This window comes from Peromyscus leucopus, chromosome 3, assembly GCF_004664715.2.
Source record: "Peromyscus leucopus breed LL Stock chromosome 3, UCI_PerLeu_2.1, whole genome shotgun sequence".
Classification (NCBI taxonomy): Eukaryota; Metazoa; Chordata; class Mammalia; order Rodentia; family Cricetidae; genus Peromyscus; species Peromyscus leucopus.
In genome coordinates this window covers 54,271,617-54,290,184 of record NC_051065.1, presented here as the reverse complement: position 1 = coordinate 54,290,184, position 18,568 = coordinate 54,271,617, and the positions used below count along the sequence as shown (strand labels likewise).

General features: G+C 40.1%; 1 protein-coding gene across 2 annotated transcripts in view; it reads left to right on the top strand.

Annotated features, from left to right (window-relative positions):
- Positions 1-18,568, top strand: part of Exoc4 (exocyst complex component 4) — a 754,883-nt gene that overhangs the window by 561,888 nt on the left and 174,427 nt on the right. Inside the window, exon 12 of one of the 2 annotated variants that reach the window (XM_037203667.1) lies at positions 13,441-13,552. The exons of the other annotated variant lie outside the window; for it this stretch is intronic. Within the exon in view, the coding sequence (XP_037059562.1) occupies positions 13,441-13,552 (112 nt within the window). The remainder of the gene's footprint in view (positions 1-13,440; positions 13,553-18,568) is intronic. 2 annotated transcript variants of the gene reach the window in all.

Sequence of the window (18,568 nt, the reverse complement as noted above, 5' to 3'; positions counted from 1 at the left end):
AAATGTTCATTCTTGGGTGGTGCTAAATCACTAGTATCAGAAAGTTTCTTTAAACTTTCACCATCTTAATCCAAACTCATAAAGAAGACATTTCTAAATTAGTCAAAGCAATGTCTTAGGCACTGTTTATGTTTCATCTACTCTGAACATGAAATGACATCTTCTAGCTTGCTCTTCAATCCCAGGATGCATTTCAATCTTTGTTGTCATCTCTGACAGCCTCTGGTTACTTGATTGTTCTCTAGCCAAAGTTTGCAGAACTCCACCCTGGGTGGGGCACCTTTTCCCCCTCACTATTCCTTTCTTAACTGAGTTAAATCTGCAGCCATTGTGTGGGCAGCCATTTTTTTTCCCATGTGGCTGTGAAAGGCAAATGGTACCATAGCTCCTGCTACACTTGAAGCACGTGTCCCAGAGGTAGTGAGCCAGACCATCAGTCTTCAGCAGCACCTGGGTCCTGATAAGCTTTTGTTTTAGGTGTGACTGTGTTGTTGGGAGCTTTGCTTCCTCTCTTCCTACCCTCTCACCTAGAGAGCTTTTCTGAATATGACAGCTATCTAAAGACAAATTACCTACTTGCAAAGTTAATTCCTATTCCTCAGCAGGGAGCCATTGGCCCCACTGGGCTTGAAAGTGCTGCTGTACGGTTAATGAATGAGCATCTTTTGGATGCTGATTATCCACACTGGAACTGCTGCAGTGCCTGGCTTTCCATTTGTTTTAATTTCCTACTTACAGCTGGTGTTAGGAGACCTAAATGGGTTTATTCACAGGATAGTGGCTTGGAGTCATTAGCACAGGAAGGGAATGATACTGAGGACAAGGGCTGGTGAGCTACTTTCCTGCCATCCTTGATTGGTTGGGAAAGTTTGAGCGGTTGGTTGGCTTTTTAAGAGTAAAATCACAAAGTCCTTCTAGAACAAATGGCCTAATGGAATAGGCTCATCTCTGACTTTCAGGAGTTTGAAAATAATGGCATTTTTTATGTCTTCATTATACAAATTGTGAAGAATTAAGATGCTGGATGAAAATTGCTCTGGAACTTTGAAGTATAATTAATGGTCAATAACAGGAAACTATAAAATGCAGAACTGCTGTACAGCAAGTAGTTGTTTTATGTTATAACCAGAATACAAACTACAAAACTCCTTATGATGTATCTGGAATTTCTCTATTAGATTATGTCATTGCCATTTGTTGTTTGGAAAGGTCAAAACCTGACCATCGCTCCCATTTTCAACTATGCAATGCTGATTTTTTTTGGTAGAATCGTAAAGCAACAGGACACCATCTGTATGTTTTGTCTTTGGAAAACATTAAAAACCTATATGCAAAAGCCACGTGCTCTTGAGAGGATCTGAACTCTAAGCTGGTGACTGCATGTCAGAAATATGGCCCGGAGTTGCTGTGCTGGGGAAACATCTGGCTACACAGACTGACTAATGTTGGGCAGCTTGCTTTCTCATTCAAAGCTTCATTTTCCACAGCATTTCTAGACTCAGTACAATCACACCAGTGGAGCAGGAGAGATCGCCAAACTACAAGTTCCAAGACAGGGAGTGAAAGAACCAGGATTCATTCCCCAGTCCTACGAAGTGCCATGTCACAATGGAAAACTTGGACACTGCTGATTCTGGGCATGAGTTTATTTTGAGTTTGTGGGAGGGAAGAAGGAGCCATGAAAACTGCTATATTTGGGCAAATATGTTAGACATATATCTTAATGCCTACTGCTTTGGCTTTTGTACCGAGGACATAACATCACAGAGGCATTGATGAACTGATGAAGATTAGATAGAATTCTGTGTGGAGAGCCAAGTCATGGAAGTACTAAGTAGATGTGACTGCTTTTCTCTTGACTTCCAGTTTTCAGACAAGAAGAATTCATTCTTTAATTTAGAACCACCAAACAGTGATGCCCTATGCAAAATATTTTATTTGTTTATTATTTTGTTGTGATAGAGTCTCATCCTGGAGCTTGGAATGGCCTTGAACTTGCAATGTAGCCGAAGTTAGCCTCAAACTTGCAATCTTCCATCCTCAGCTTCTCAACTGCTGACATTATAGGTGTTGCACCACTGTAACCAGACATTATTTGAAACTTTTAAAATCAGAATATAGGATCTCATGATCTAGGACTATGCATTGGTTTGCATGTCAATATATATGGGAGGTGCCTTTGTAACTCAGATAAATTCTACTGTCCTCTGTTCACTTAGATTCTGAACATCTCTATTTTTAGATCCCTCTCTTCTCACTACTGGGAATCCCCTTTCACCCATCCCCAAATCACCAGTATTTCTCCCTCAACTGCCACCAGCCAAACTAGCAGTTCTCACAAAAGCTGTCCCATGGACCATGTTTAAAAATGGAAGCTTCTAGGCCCACAGAAGTCCACAAAGATACCCCCACAATAGACTGCTGTCAATGGTCGAGAGACAGCCCGATCTGACCTACTCTGGTGATGGGATGGCCAAACACCCTAATTGTTGTGCTAGAAACCCCATCCAATGACTGAGGGATCTGGATGCAGACATCCACGGCTAGGCCTCGGGTGGAGCTCCGGGAGTCCAATTAGCGAGAAAGAGGAGGGTTTATATGAGCAAGAATTGTTGAGACCAAGGTTGGATAAAGCACAGGGACAAATAGCCAAACGAATGGAAACACATGAACTATGAGCCAATGACTGAGGGGCCCCCAACTGGATCAGGCCCTCTGAATAGGTGAGACAGTTGATTGGCTTGATCTGTTTGGGAGGCATCTAGGTACTGGTACCGGGTCCTATGCTCATTGCATGAGTTGGCTGTTTGAAACCTGGGACTTATGCAGGGTCGCTTGGCTCGGCCTGGGAGGAGGGGACTGGACCTGCCTGGACTGAGTCTACCAGGTTGATCTCAGTCCTCGGGGGAGGCTTTGCCCTGGAAGAGGTGGGAATGGGGGGTGGACTGGGTGGAAAGGGAGGGGGCGGGAGGGGGGAGAACAAGGGAATCCGTGGCTGATATGTAGAACTGAATAGTATTGTAAAATAAAATAAAATAAAAATTTTTTTAAAAAATGGAAGCTTCTAGAATGGGGATTCTGATCTTCAGCTGTGGAGTGGTGATCCAAAGTCCACAGCCTTAATAAGTACCTACTGTCTTAAAGGGCAGGTACCCTGCATGTCAAGGGAAAGAAGGAAAAAGAAGCACAGTTGGGGATGCCAGGGAGTTCTTCTGCAGTTCTGTATTAGGTCTAGCTCATTTTCTCCTGATGAGTACAATCTGCAAGACAAGGTATTTGGTCACAGTTGTTTATATATATAGCTTTGTAAATGTTCTTATAAACACATAGCATGTATCAGAACTGATTTGTATAGTTCAGGCTTTTACTTTTGTCTTTAAAAAAAAAAATAGTTCTTAAGAAGGGCTTTACTCCCAGGGCACTTTATTTCTTGCATTGATTGATTGATTGACTAAAGTACTAATTGCAGCAGAAAGGATGCCCTTTAGTTAAGCTCACTCATTGCTTCCAGCTGTGAAAATCATGCCTGACTTGTTTCTAAGGTTTTTAGGGATATGTACAAGAAGTCAAGGTTGCCATTTAAATTTATGTATATATATGCATGTGAATTCTCTGTGTGTGTGTGTGTGTGTGTGTGTGTGTGTGTGTGTGTGTGTGTGTGTGTGTGTGGTGTTAGGTACTAGTCTTAATCCCCAACACATGCCAGGCAAGTACTTTACCTCTGGGAAACATCCTCAGTCCTATATATATTCTTTTTTTAAAAAAAAAAAAAATAAGAAAGTAAGCATTGGGGAAAGTTTTTGCAAATTTTCTACATCTTATTAACATGGTGATGCAGAAATTCTAGCAGGGCAAAGATACATGAGTGAAAGCATTTGTTGCCTTTAATCCCAGCACTTGGGAGGCAAAGGCAGATGAATCTCTCTGAGTTTGAGGCCAGCCTGGTCTACAGAGTGAGTTCCAGGACAGCCAAGGTGACACAGAGAAACCCTGTGTTGAACAACAACAACAACAACAATAATAATAATAATAATAATAATAATAATAATAATAATAATAAAAGAAAGGAAGGAAGGAAAAAATGAAATTTAACATCTAAAGCAACAGTTCCCAGGCTGAGAGTCTCTGAATAGTTGCAAAGATCCGTGAGTCTGAATAATTTGGCAATCCAGATAATTGTTTTGCAGTTTGTATATTCATTTCATTTAAACATTTTGCCAAGAAAAATAAAGGCTGTGTTAGAGGATCCCATCTAGTCTGAAATAGCTTTGCTATTTGGATAAACTCCCAGCTTTCCTGCACTGTGCTAGTGGCTGACAGTTGAAGCAATCCACAGTTTACTGTAATATATTGACCAGTTATATGAGCAACCAGATTTCAAAAGAGGTAGTAGGTAGCCCTCGAGCTATTGTTTTCTCCTTCCATCTGGTGAGAGTGATAGCAGTAGCAATAGCATGTGTAATTCTCTCATGTTGACTCTGGGTTGTGTTCTCTCCATACTGAGGACTTACTCTCATTACCATCATCAGCTAATACTTGGATGAATGCTAGCCATGTTTCTGATGTTATTTCTAGTATCTATGTGGCTGTGATGAGACAGTATAAAGTAGCATGACCTGGTAAATTATCTGTTCAGAGGTTCTGAAGGTTGATTAGATTAGGCCATTTGATTTGTAATGTGCAAGTTGATGATATCAATGATTATTCATTAGGATGACATTTTAAAATCTTGCTTTTGTGTGCTGTGTGCATTACACCCTCATAAGATAGGCTCTTTCTACTATTTTATGTAGAAGGAAACTATGATTTATATAAATGTCTTAACTAGTAAGTGGGAAATCAGAATCTGATGTCCATCTATTCTCTGATTCTGCATTGTTTTTACTCTTCCGTACTCTATCTCTCTGTCGAACTAAAAAGGCTTCAAGGGTTCTCATTAATTTATAAAACTTTATAGGAATCATTATATCATTACTAACCCCCAAGCATTTTCAGTAAGTATTAGTTTTCAATCATTTCAATCTGGTGCATATTAGTAAATAATACATTGCCAAATCCTGCCCTTCTATCCTTAAGGTGCTATGCACTCAACTTAGGAAACAAAAAGATTCATGGCATGATTATCTATAATTGTGGAATAACAGATATATCTCCTAAGCAAATTATGTGTACCACATAGGGAACAAATATTTCCATGATCAATCTGGATCAAAGTAAACTTCCATGTTATGAGGTAAAAACACAGGAATTAGGCCAGGTAACCAGGCCCTTTACAGCAGGAATCCGAAGGGCAGAAATCTAAGGCATGGGAAGCAAGTTCCCATGATCTTTAGAATACTTGAGGGCCATTGTGGTCAGAGGTCCTCACCAGTGCTTGAAGCTCATCCCTGGCTTCCTTTTCTGCTTTTTTTTCTTTTTAAATCCAGACCAGTTATTCTTCTGTCCCGTCCCTATTCTGTCTTTTGATGGAGAGTTGTGTCCTTAATGTAGGCAACTGTTAAGTTTGAAGAAATACTAGAAGCTCTTTTTCTCCTACTTCTGTGATGATTTCAAGAATAACTGGTTGCTAACTCTGTCCTGGACACTATCATAAGTCCACTGAAATGTACAGAAGTGAGCAAGATTCAGTTTGCTTCCAGGAAACCTAAACTTTACCACAGGGATATGAGTATATCATGAGTCTATATCATGAGTCTTTCTTCATTGGAGTGTTCATGCTGTTTGCTGCACAGGAGATTTCTTGTTGGAGAAAATAATGCTGCTCTCAAAAATTACATTTTATAAGAACCTCATTAACTAAGAAATTAAGTACAAAAAGTAGTTTTGCTTTGTATATATACATGGTGTATGTATATATATACATATATATGTATATATATACATACATATAATCTTATAAAATAGGAACTCCCAAGCTACATAACTGGTGGTTATAAACCTAGGTACCACTCTTGTAGTTTACCCATGGGCCCTTCATCAGATCTATTTATTCTACAAAATTTTGGCTTTCTGATTTTCAGGTTCACTTTTTTCCCATGAGTGCTAATCAGATGCTCTGCCACTGAGATAGTCTCCAGCCATGACTTCATATTATTTTAAGAAGCAATATATTTGTAATTTGGAAGTGAAAGTAATAATAATCCACCAGTATCTATTATTCAAAGGATTAAGAATTAACAGCTGTATAAACTCATGAAATTACTTGCATAACAGTTTACAGCCATTGAAATGGTTGCAAACTCCTGTCTGCAGAAGTCACCTCTACTTTGGCACTGGAGAATGTATAAAACATTTGTTGTGCCTTTGGCTGCTCCAGATAAACAAAACCTGGAGGTGTGGATGGGGTAGAATGATGAGGGGCAGGTGAGTAAAGGACGTGAGCAGGAGTATGCTCTTTTGTACAGCTGTGGAGTATGACAGAAGATGGCCAGAGATGATGGTGTTGGGAAGGCCATGCTGGTAAGAGTGTTATCTTGTTACTAGTGAGGGGTTAAGGTCCTAGGTCCAGTACTACAAAAATAAAGTTGTTAAAAGCTAGTCTTAACTGGAAAGATGGCTTAGTTGGTAAAGTACTTTTTGCAAGCATGAGGACCTGAGTTTGGATCTCGGAACCACATAAAAATCCAGATACAGCAGCGGGTACCTATAATCTCAGTGCTAGAGATAGAAAAATCCCAGTAGTTTTCTGGTTGGCCAGACTAGCCTAGTCAGCAACCTTCAGGTTCAGTAAGAAACATGTCTTTAAAAAAAAAGAGGCAGAGAGTGATTGAGGACCCTTGACTTCCACATGCACATACATATACATACTCATGTTCTTTCACTAAAACGCAACACACACACACACACACACACACACACACACCCCTCTCTAGCTCCTCTGTTCTTTTATCTTCTCAGCATGGTGCTTCCCTGGTGGTGGATGCTTAAGAAATACTAAATGTTCTTTTCTAGAAAAAGAGTTTAGTTTAGAATGGATATTCTATTTCTTTGCCTCCATGCTAGAGCATATCAAGTGTGGCAGGAAGATAGACTCCCTTCTCTAAACTATAAAGCTATGGCCGAAGATTCCTACTCTCCTGAGGGGATCAGGGGAACAGAAGCTGTGTACTCAGTGAAACCAAAAGGTCCTCATCTCTCCTGGCCTTCCCAAAGCCAAGCTGAGGCTGCTTCTGGGCTTCCATTGTGCAGTTAGCAAAGTGACAACTGTGCTAGTAACTCCACTCCAGCCACAGCTTGCCACTTGGGTTCTGGAAGCTGGCTGGTGTTTGACCTAAGGCTCTCCGCTATGTAGAGTGGCCAGTTGTAATTATATGTTCAGGTATCAATTAGCAAAACAGCCCATTATTTGGCAGTTTAGAATAATGAGATGGACCTTGCCCTAATCTTTCAGTCCGACACACATTTGATAAATGCCTTATACATAAATTCTGTAATGTAGTGTACTTAGTAAAAACTACAGAAAGAACTGGGGACAGAAAATTTTAATGTATCTTCCTTGGTGGACTCATTTTCAAATAAAATTTTAAGCAACAAAAGAAATAGGCAGAATCTTCTCCACTAAGATGATTTCCCGCCATGCATACACCTCCACACAGCTCTTTGTACTCAAATGATACAAATCCAAAAGACCTCATGAAACAGGTGTCATGGAAATCCATTGTGCAAAACTCTTGCCTGGCTCTGATAGTGCTGGACCCCGGGCTTGGATTGGGGAACTTGAATAAATCCAGCAGACTGTCTATTCTGAATGTGGCTCGTTGCTGTTCCTGCTTTACTTTAGTCTTTTGCAGAGTTTCCCATGTAAGTTTTCTCAGTACTATGTCCAGATTTTTGCATGAATTGCCTTCATTAAGTTTTGTAGTCATAGTTTTCCTATTACATGGTTTCCTCATTTGACTCACTTGAAATATGATGATCTACCCTCTGAGTTGGCTCTCTGTGACGGCTAATTTTCATTGTTTACTTGGCTGGATTAAGAAAACCTAAAGGGAGACATGGGAGAGATTGGCTGGAGTAAAGAAAAGGGGGGAAATGCTGTACTTATTATTAAATTAACTTTTTTTTAAAGAAAAAGAAAACTTAGACCATTAGTGGGGTATAGCTTTGGGCCGTCTGTAAGGGTGTTTTCAAGAGAATTGACAGAAGGTACAAGAACTGCCTGGAATGTGTGCAGCACCATGCTTTCTGCTGTGGTCCTTGACTGGATAAAATGGAAGGGAGTGAGACCAACAGTTAGTTGAGCACGGAGATTTCTATTTTCTGTGGAATTCCTAATCCTCTGAGATGTGAGCAAGCAGTATTTTGGTCCTGCCACCACACTCTCTTCACCATGTCATCTGTACCCTTCACACCATGAGCCAAAATAAACCACTCCTCTTTGACTTGCTTCTTGTCAGACATCTGGCCACAGATGAGGAAAGTGACTAGTACAGGGTGGATTTGAGTCATACTGGTGGGCCCCCAAGATCTGGGTCTAAAATTCCCAGAAATTCTGTGAGCTGATTAAAAAAGAAAGCTATTAGTGAAAAATGAACTCCTTGACATCAAGAGCAATGATAATATTTGTGAATTAATCAGGTCCTAATTATTTTACCAGAGATCGTACTAATACCCCTGTTTCTGAAGCTATCTGCATCTCCTGTGGCTTCCAACCCAATCACTGCACGTGTTACTATGCATTTCTTCCCAGCTCTAAGTTTAATGATGTCACGTTGGCTTTTTTAAATCAACCATGTTAGAACTGCTCACATAACCAAAGCCAAGGAACACAAGTTAGGACCCTCCCATCTCCAGGAGACCCAACTGTCAGCTGGCTGTCAGGATACAGCCAGCCACGCTTGTCTCTGCTCTCGAGCTTGAGTCACCCCAGTTACCATCTCTCTTCAAGATGGCAAAATTTTCCCTCCAAGATACTCATATCTAGCTTATATTTCTTTGACACTCAACTCTAGTGAGCATTAGGCCAAGATTTTTTGCTCTGAAAAATCATGTCTGTGTCCTGGTCTGGCTCTCCTTCCTTTTCATCCCCAATGAACCAGTCATCCATTTCTCTGTATCTAGCTCCCATCACTTTTACCAACTGCTCCAGATTCCTGGCCTTGTAGTTAAGAACAAGGGCATTAAGACAGACTAACTAAATGACTTTGAATCTGGCCCCACACTCACTGGTTGTCACCTTGGGCTTCTTACTGAATCTTTTGAGTCTCAGTTTCATTATCTGTATAGAGATCAGTTATTATGAGGTATAAGTTAATTTTTAAAAGACCTAGAAAAATTCCAACAGTGCAGTAAGCAATATATACATATTTTTTAATGAAGTAAGTAGTAGTAAGCTGAGCGTGATGGCTCACACTTACAGCCTCGGCACTAGGAAGCCTAGGATATGAGATCATGAGTTCAAGGCCAGCCTGGACTACACAGTGAGACTTGGTCTCAAATAACATGAATAAATAAATACTTGGCAGTTGTTCTCCTGCCCACCAGCTTACTGTGTAGTAAAAGTCAAGGACAGTATTATGAAACATGTGTAAATCAAAGAAGAGGCAAAATGGCCTGAGGTTGTAACAGAGTAATAGCTACAGGGAGCTAGTAGAAAAGTAAATAAAATAAAAGAGAGAAGATGTAGTCATTAGGAATAGAGACAAATAAGAAGAAAAACAGTTACATTTCAGAATACCTTGCAAAAGTTAAAATCTATAATATAATATAGTAAAATCTATAATATAATAAAAACTTTAGCATTTTTTTCAAATATGTGTGCCTGGGAAATAAAGAATATTGAATTCCACTCCCCACTCCAAGTGTTGAACTCAGAACCTCGTGTTTGCTAGGCAAGCTCTGTGCTGCTGAGCTACCCTCTAAGCTAGCTCAAAAGAAACATTTTTCAAACTGCTTAGAAAATTCCCATTTTGATTTCAGCAATTAAATCAATTTTAGTCTTTACTAAAAGAAGAAATTCAGTTGTCACAAATTTAAGGTACTTAGGCTAAATCAAATGTTCATTGAACAAACACCATGGAGACAGAGTGCAAGATGGGTGTCTGTGTCTAGGAAAAAAGCAAGCCCAGGAGCCAAAGCACTCATTTGTCTGGCCATCTGGAAATCTCCAGCGATCTAGGTTCTTAATTTTACCCTCATTCTTAGAATAAAATAGAAACAATAAAAGAAGAAAATGGGCAGCAAGGGCATTCTACTTTTCATTTAAAAAATAATTCAAGTGATAACAGGAGCAGAGAGTTTAAAAGAAAAAATGAAAGACCATTATAATGATTTGAATGCTCAGTCTATATTTTGCTATGGGTTCTATTGTTTTCAGCTACATGGGAACCATGGTAATTTTATGAATCATTAGAATTTTCTTTCCAAATTATATGTGCATATTCTCAAAGTGCCTCCTCCTAAGTACCACCACATAGTAAAAGGCTGCTGAACAATCTCATTTAATGCATTTGAATTTTGTGCTAATGTTGTATTTTTAAATATTTGTACTTAGCAAACCAAAGATAAAATAACGACAGCTGAGTTTTTGTACATGTTACTTTTCCTACTTTTGAAAATATACGAGTATGCTTCTGTTCTCATCTACAGTCTAGTGAGAAGAGATAGGAAATATGAGGCCCCAGTTTAGCATCATAGTGGCTTAAATACCAGAGCTTAATAGCCCTACCCAAAGTTGGAAGCACTCACAGCCAGCATTTGAACTTTGTGCATATGTTTCATCAGACATAGTGTCTGCAGTGTTTATTCCTGATGCCTAATACCTTACTCCTAAGAGTGATGGCCCCCCAGGGCCAGTTCTCTATCCCAGACCCTTCAATCCAACATATGAGCCATAGAAAGTAAGTGAAGTAAGGTAAGTGGGGCGGGGAGGGATATTTAAAGTTTATTTCCTTGGGCAAAATTATTGTTTCTGTTTGGAATATTAAAACATTCACACCTTTAAAGACAGTGGTATTATAGAATTTATGTTTTATGTTGTTTCAAGACCTTAAGAAAGGTTTTTACTTAATAAAATAAAAAGTTAGCTACAGAGTAAATTCCAGGACAGCCAGAGCTACACAGTGAAACCCTGTCCTGGGAAAAAAACAAATCTCTTGCTCATCTCCCTTTTCCTGCCTAGCAAAACCCCGCTGATAGAACTGTACACTCTAAATGCTGGCTGTGTCCTCCCAGGGGTGTAGGTGTTTCCTGTGTGAAGGCTGTCTTAGAGGGAGACACTTCAAACTTCAGTATTCTGCTTTTTAACCACTTGCCATTCTTATTCACGATAGGAAAGCTGCCTCCCTGGGCAGTGTGTAGGTGGTTCTATTCCTGTTCTTTTCACACTAGCTTTGGCAGGATGCCCTGGAGTTTAGTTCATTGGAATGCATCATGGGGATTTCCAAGCTCATTTTAGTCCATTTCCTCACAAATAATGTGCTTCAGTAGCTAAAACCTAAGAAAGTGAAGCATGGATGACATGGGCCTAAAATTTAGAAGGTGACCTAAAACCTCAGCTTATGTTATAGTAGGTGAGCTGGACGTGTTCTCTTGGGTCATGAAGAGTATCCCACTCCTTGCAAATGAAGAAAGGGTCAGAGACTGGCTCAGCTCTCCCAAGTCAGTCAGCAGGAAAACACATTGGGAGCCCAGCTCTCCTGTTGGCCAGTCTTTTAGTTTTGAGGGCATGCAACACATTCTGACTTGTTCAATGTGGAAAGGTCATGTAGAATAATTCTTCCTGAGATGAGCTAGAATGCTGGGTTTACAACTACCAGTTTGGGGTTGGTTTTGTTTGTTTGTTTTTATTGAGAAGCAATTTTAGAAGTCGTTAGTTCTGAGATGTTTTCACTCCCAGTATGAAGCATATCTGGGTTGTAGTCTACCCTTGAACAAATTTCTCCTTGTGTGTGTGGATGAATGCATGCTTGCTCACATGCTCTCTCCCCTGGACAAGTCCATATGTTCCATTTTGCTGGGAGCCAAGCTTCCTTCTCATTCTCCTCCTCAGAGGGCTCCAGATCTTACCTCAGAGGTGCCTAAGTAACCCAGGCTGAAAGAATTTGTAGCGAAGCTTGTCAGCATAATTGATTATTACATAGTGTGAGCCACCAAAGACAGGTGAGCCTGCACAGAGTGGAACAAATATGTGTATAGTGTGCATCTCCCATTGGGTCCACCCATCTTCCTCCTCTGACATGTTGATTTATATATTTGCAACTCTTCCCTAATGAATCGTGTCCCATTGTAAGTCATTGGAACCTCCTGCTGAGTACCCTACCTCTGCAAACACAAGAACAGTAAAAGGTCACTCTGAATTTGTGGGTCTTTTAGTTGGCCCTAGCAGAAATGGTTGAGGATGTGTAATCTTTAAAAGGACAAAATAATCGTATAAAATGCTTGAGTAATATTGCTACCTCAGGAAACAGGCTCCTGTGATTACAGATGCTTTGCCACATGACAGACTAGTCAGAGTGGCTTGAGAATGTAAGAAATGTAAAAAAAAAAAAAAAAAAAACCCACATCCCAGTGCCTTTGGTTGCAGCTTGATGTTCTGTCATCCCCTGCGGACCTTCTAAGTGTTATGCTTCCTCCTGTAAACTGCTTCAAGTGTTAGACTTGCTATAAAATAGGGACACTAATGACTGTTCTACTTTCTCACAATCTGTTAGGATCTTGACTGAGATATTTACAGTGTTCAATGTTCTCAAGAACTAGAAGAGGAGTTTTAGAATATGCTGTGGTCGCCAAACATTAGGCCAAGCTCAGGGAATCCTGCTGAAGAACAGGGAGGAAGGGTCTGAGGAGACAGAGGGATCAAGGACATCACAAGAAAACCCACAGACTCAACCAACATGGGCTCATCATAGGAACTCACAGAGACTGAACTGACAACCAGGGAGCCTGCATGAGACTGAGCTAGGCCCTCTGCATATGCGTGACAGTTGTGTAGCTTGGTCTTCTTGTGGGATGCCTAACAGTGGGAGCAGGAGCTCTTTTTGACTCTTGCTGGCTTTGGGGACCCTAGTCCTTATACTGGGTCGATTTGCCCAGCCTTAATACAAGGTGAGGTGCTTAGTCTTACTACAACTTGATATGCCATGGGTTTTTGTTTGTTTGTTTGTTTGTTTGTTTGGGGGTTTTTTGTTTTGTTGTTGTTGTTTGATATCCATGGGAGGCCTGCCCTTTTCTGAATGGAAATAGATGAAGAATGGATTAGAGGAGCAAGGGGAAGTGGTGGGGAGGGACTGGGAGGAAAGAAGGGAAGGGAAACTGCAGTCGAGATGTAAAATAAATACATTTTAAAAAAAGAGTTAAGAAAGGAAAGGAAAAAGGAAAGGAAAGAAAAGAAAAGAAAATGTTGTGGTAATGTTGATAGCAGGGCATGGTAAATTATGCTGAGACCTAATTTGAGGAAGAAGTTATGGTCCTATGCCCATCCAGTCTGTCTTTTCCTCTTAGGTATCAGTTCCTGGTGAGTTGAAAGTCCAGGGTTTGGGGAAAATAAGAGAGAAGAGGCTTAAGAGAGGACTTCAGCTATCCATGAATAGACTCTTGGCTACTGGTGTTAAAGGTTTGTGTCTTCAGAAGGCTGGTCAAACAGAACATTGTACTGATCAGCCTTCCTGTCTGTCCTGTGCACCTGCTGAGCTACACACATCACACCTCTGTTTCCTGTCTGTCCTGTGCGCCTGCTGAGCTACACACATCACACCTCTGTTTCCTGTCTGTCCTGTGCGCCTGCTGAGCTACACACATCACACCTCTGTTTTCAGTGACAGTCTCTCCTCCCTCTCTCACACTGTGTTCATAGCTTCTGAAAACCTGGCTTCACCAAATCCATCACTATGACAATTCTGAACATTGTAGAAACTTTCCACCAGCAGCCATCAGTCATCTTGACCTTGCTGAACTACCTGAGATACTAGCATATCATTTACAGTTTACTAGAAGCAACAAAAACAGTAACTAGAAGATGAACTCTGGATTCAAGCTGCTTGAGTTCAAATCCTGGTTGGAACTTTGTGTATTTGTGTACCTTGTTGAACCTGGTACTTTGGTTTTTTTTTCACCTGTAAAACTGAATGTTAGTATGTACCAGTATACACCTTGTTGATGACTAAATAAGATTTATCATGAGTTAAATAAGATAATGCATACAAAGTGTTTAGAATTCATTATAATCTCCTGGATTGCTTCAAATGTTTCTTAAAACATTAAACCTCAAGAAAAAGGGCAATCTGCATGTTTGTTGTTGTTGTTCTTGTTGTTTGTTTTGGCCCTTTTGCGGGGGCCTGCCACCCAGCTCCCAAATAAATCACACATGGAGGTTTATTCTTACTTATAAACATCCAGCCTTAGCTTGGCTTATTACTTGCCAGCTTTCCTTAAATTATCTTGTCTACCTTTTGCCTCTGGACTTTTCCCATTCTCTTACTTCTGTAAATCTTACTCTTACTCTGTGGCTTGCTGTGTAGCTGGGTGGCTGGCCTTTGGAGTCCTCATCCTTCTCTGGCTACTTCATTTTTCCTCCCATATTTCTCCTTCTACGTATTCTCTCTGCCTGCCAGCCCTGCCTATCCTTTCCCCTGCCTCACTATTGGCCGTTCAGCTCTTTATTAGACCATCAGGTGTTTTAGACAGGCACAGTAACACAGCTTCACAGAGTTAAACAAATGCAACATAAACAAAAGTAACACACCTTAAAATAATATCCCCCAACATGTGTGTGTATGAACTGCTGTGCCTGGCACATCACTAACTCCATTTCAGTGAGTATTAAATGGTGAAAGTTTGCTCATCTTATAATTCCTATTTTTATCTTAACATAAATTCTACTTACAGTTGTAGTTCTTTCCATAATAAGAGAAAAAACAGTAGTTTTGGGTATTTTACTTTTGACACTCAAGACGACTAAGGGTCAGAATTTGTCTTTCAGGTTCTCTGTTCTCTGTAAACTTGTCTAGACTATTTCCTTTCAAGTCCTTATACTTTTATGTTGCTGTCTTTTTTTTTCTTTTGAATAAGTTAGCTTTTATAATCCAGTATTTGTTATGTTAAGGAAACTAATGGGGGGACTTCCAAAGTATATTTATTTCCACTGTAGAATGTGGACTATTAAGCCCTGTGGGCAGAGCGTTTAGTGATATACAACTGTGAAGGAAAATTCTAGAGGATGCCCTCCAGGTTCTTTTTTCTGGTGTAGGCTTTAGAGTAACTGCCTTGCTGTGTAAGGTCAATGTACTTACTAATCCTCTTGCTCGGCATTTTATTCTTACCTCTTTTTGGTTTTTGTTGGTGGTGTTTTGGTGTTTTGTTTTGTTTGAAGGGGAAAATGCTGCTGCAGTACATATTTTATTATAATATTTTATTGACAATCTTCATCACCAAGTAAGAAATACTTAAGTAGTATGTGAAGGCTAAGCTAACAGCAGTGGCCAAGGTTGACTTGTCATTTCCTAAGAAGAAGAGCTCATAAAAAGTGATTATTCTCTGAGGTCTTTTAACTTTTTTCCTCTTCATTCGTGCTTCAGTTCTCAGAGTTCTTTTCATCCTGTTTTCAAGCCATCCTGCCCTTATTTCTGCAGTACCAACCTGTGGCTGAACTCATTAGTGAGAATTTCATTCATGTAGTTTAGATCTGTATTTCCATTTTTATAATTTCTAAATTCTTCATGCTTTCTGTATAGTTCTAAAAATTCTTGTCATGTTCTATCTTTTGTGTTACGACCTATCAGAGATTTAAGAGATAAGACCAGTAGGTCCAACACCTGCAGACCTGGAGTCAGAAAAGAAAGCAGGCAAGAAAGAGATGAAATCCGTCATTGTAAACACATACATTAGAAACACTTTTTTAAAAAAATAAATTTTTAATCATTTAACTGTTACCTTAAAATGTAGAAAACAAGAGAGTGTTAAAAACCAAATGGCATGGGATGGTAGACTGTTAAAGCAAGCTATAATTGTGTGGGTGTCATCCAAATACCTGTTGCTGTGGAATAATGCTTTTGTACATTGGTTACACTGGTTTAATAAAATGCTGATTGGCCAGTCGTCAGGCAGGAAGTAGAGGTGGGATAAGCAGACAAGGAGAATTCTGGGAAGAGGAAGGCTGAGTCAGCAGATGCCAGCCTACCATCCAGGGGGCAGAAGGTAACAGCACATAGCTGCTCCCTGTGTGCTACAAAGCTACAGAACATGTGGCAACATATAGATTAACAGAAATGGGCTGGGTTTAAATGTAAAAGCTAGTCGGTGGTAGGCCTGAGCTAATGGCCAAGCAGTTTTAATTAATAATAATTAAAAAAAAAGTGATTATTCAAGAGGCCTCAGGGTGTTACCTGAAGGGGGGAAAATGAAATGTCTTATAGTGAATTTTATATCTACTTGACAGATAAATTAAGATTGGAAAACAGCTTCCAATATACTACTCCCTTGCATATCATTCAACAAAAGAAAATTATATTGATAGGCAAAAATAATGAAATGTGATTTGTTTATTATTTCCTTAAAAACAATTACTAACGTGGAACTCAGTATTTTATTTCTCTTGCCTTCTCACTTTAATCATGAAGTCAAGGTCACGGCACAGATTGAAATGATTCCAAGTATCATGATCAGTTTTTCAAATGCTTTCTAAATTGCATCTATGGCCTAGTCCATCCATCCCAGGTGATTTTTTTGTTTACAGAAATTACAGCATATTTATAGTGTTGGACTTCACACTCTGGAACAATCACACTTGTGAGACATCTACTTTGGAAATGCTAAAAGCCCAACAAGAAATTAGGAAGAACATCTGTAATTAAAGATTATGTTTTAAAAATTCAACTCCAGCTAGTCCCTGAGCACAACCCTAAAGTTAATGAATGTCAGGTACATTTTTCTCCATTGTAGGAACCGCTGCATAGGACTAGAGAGGGCCTGTCAGCCCAGGGTAAGTAAAACTGTAATTGATGACACCCATCTCCCCTCTTCCCAGTATTAAATCCCATACCCTAAAAGTGTGACATAAGGTTGGTTGTAGCTGTTAACACTTTGGACTAGAGAGGCAGATAGGGTATAATAGCCCTTTTGTAGAAGGTTCAAAAATAAAGGACAGCCTTGAGCTTCTTCTTTTTCTTTTCCCATGAAATCACTATACCACCATCAACTCTACCTCATCAGTTCCATTCTTTGTTCCTAGAAGTTGTGTCTGCTATCTTCAGCTATCTGAGACTGGAGTGTCAGCTTACTGTTGACAGGCACAGCATGCTTCTCCCCATTTCTGGTAAAAATTTTACAAGTCCTCTTGGGAGGAATATTTGTTCTCCCACTGACACTCTGTGGTAGCCTGAAAACCCCCCTCCAACTTCATATTTAGAGTGAAGTTTGCTAAGACATGGGTCAAGGGTCTCAGTGATTGGGGACCAGCCTGACAGGAGAGTATTTTGCTGTGGATATCATTCTATATAAATAAAACACTGATGGCCAGTGACCAGACAGGAAGTATAGATGGGACAAGGAGAGAGGAGAATTGGGGAAACAGGAAGAAGGAGAGAGAGACACTGCAGCCACCACCAGGACAAGCAACATGTAAAGATGCCGGTAAACCACCAGCCACGTGGCAAGGTATAGATTTAATTTAAGATATAAGAACAGTTAGCAAGAAGCCTGCCACGGCCATACAGTTTGTAAGCAATATAAGTCTCAGTGTTTACTTGGTTGGGTCTGAGCGGCTATGGGAATGGAGGGTGACAGATTTGTCCTGGCTGTGGGCAAGGCAGGAAAACTCTAGCTACAAATGGCGCCCAATGTGGGGCACGAACCCACAACCCTGAGATTAAGAGTCTCATGCTCTACCAACATTTTACCATGTTAAAGTTAAAACCTTCCTTTTTAAAAAAAGAAGAAAAGGGGAAGTGCTGTGGATATCATTCTATATAAATAAAACACTGATGGCCAGTGACCAGACAGGAAGTATAGATGGGACAAGGAGAGAGGAGAATTGGGGAAACAGGAGGAAGGAGAGAGAGAGACACTGCAACCACCGCCAGGACAAGCAACATGTAAAGACGCCAGTAAGCCACCAGCCACGTGACAAGGTATAGATTTATAGAAATAGGTTAATTTAAGATATAAGAACAGTTAGCAAGAAGCCTTCCATGGCCATACAGTTTATAAGTGATATAAATGTCTGAGTGATTATTTTATACGTGGATTGTGGGACTGCGGGGTTTGGTGGAACCTGGAGAGAAGCCCTCCAGCAACAGCATTTCATACTGTTCTTTGGTATAAGAACTATAAACAGGACCTTCATATTCTAGAACCAGATGCCAAAGCTTCCATCCCATGATTTCACAGGAGAGGGCCATCAGGGTTATTAATCAGTATGATATGCAGAGATTACAACTGTACGGTAATCTGCCAGTTTTTGTCCTCTCTTGTTCTGTGGCTATCCAATTTGTGAGAATGAAGAATTTCAACAAAGAATCCTCTCTGAATATGTTTGTCCTCCAGTCTAGCTGATCCAGCACATGTCAGAAAGAATCAGTGTAATCAAAGACTTGTATATAATTCAGACTGGCTCTACAGAGATCCTAAGAAAGAA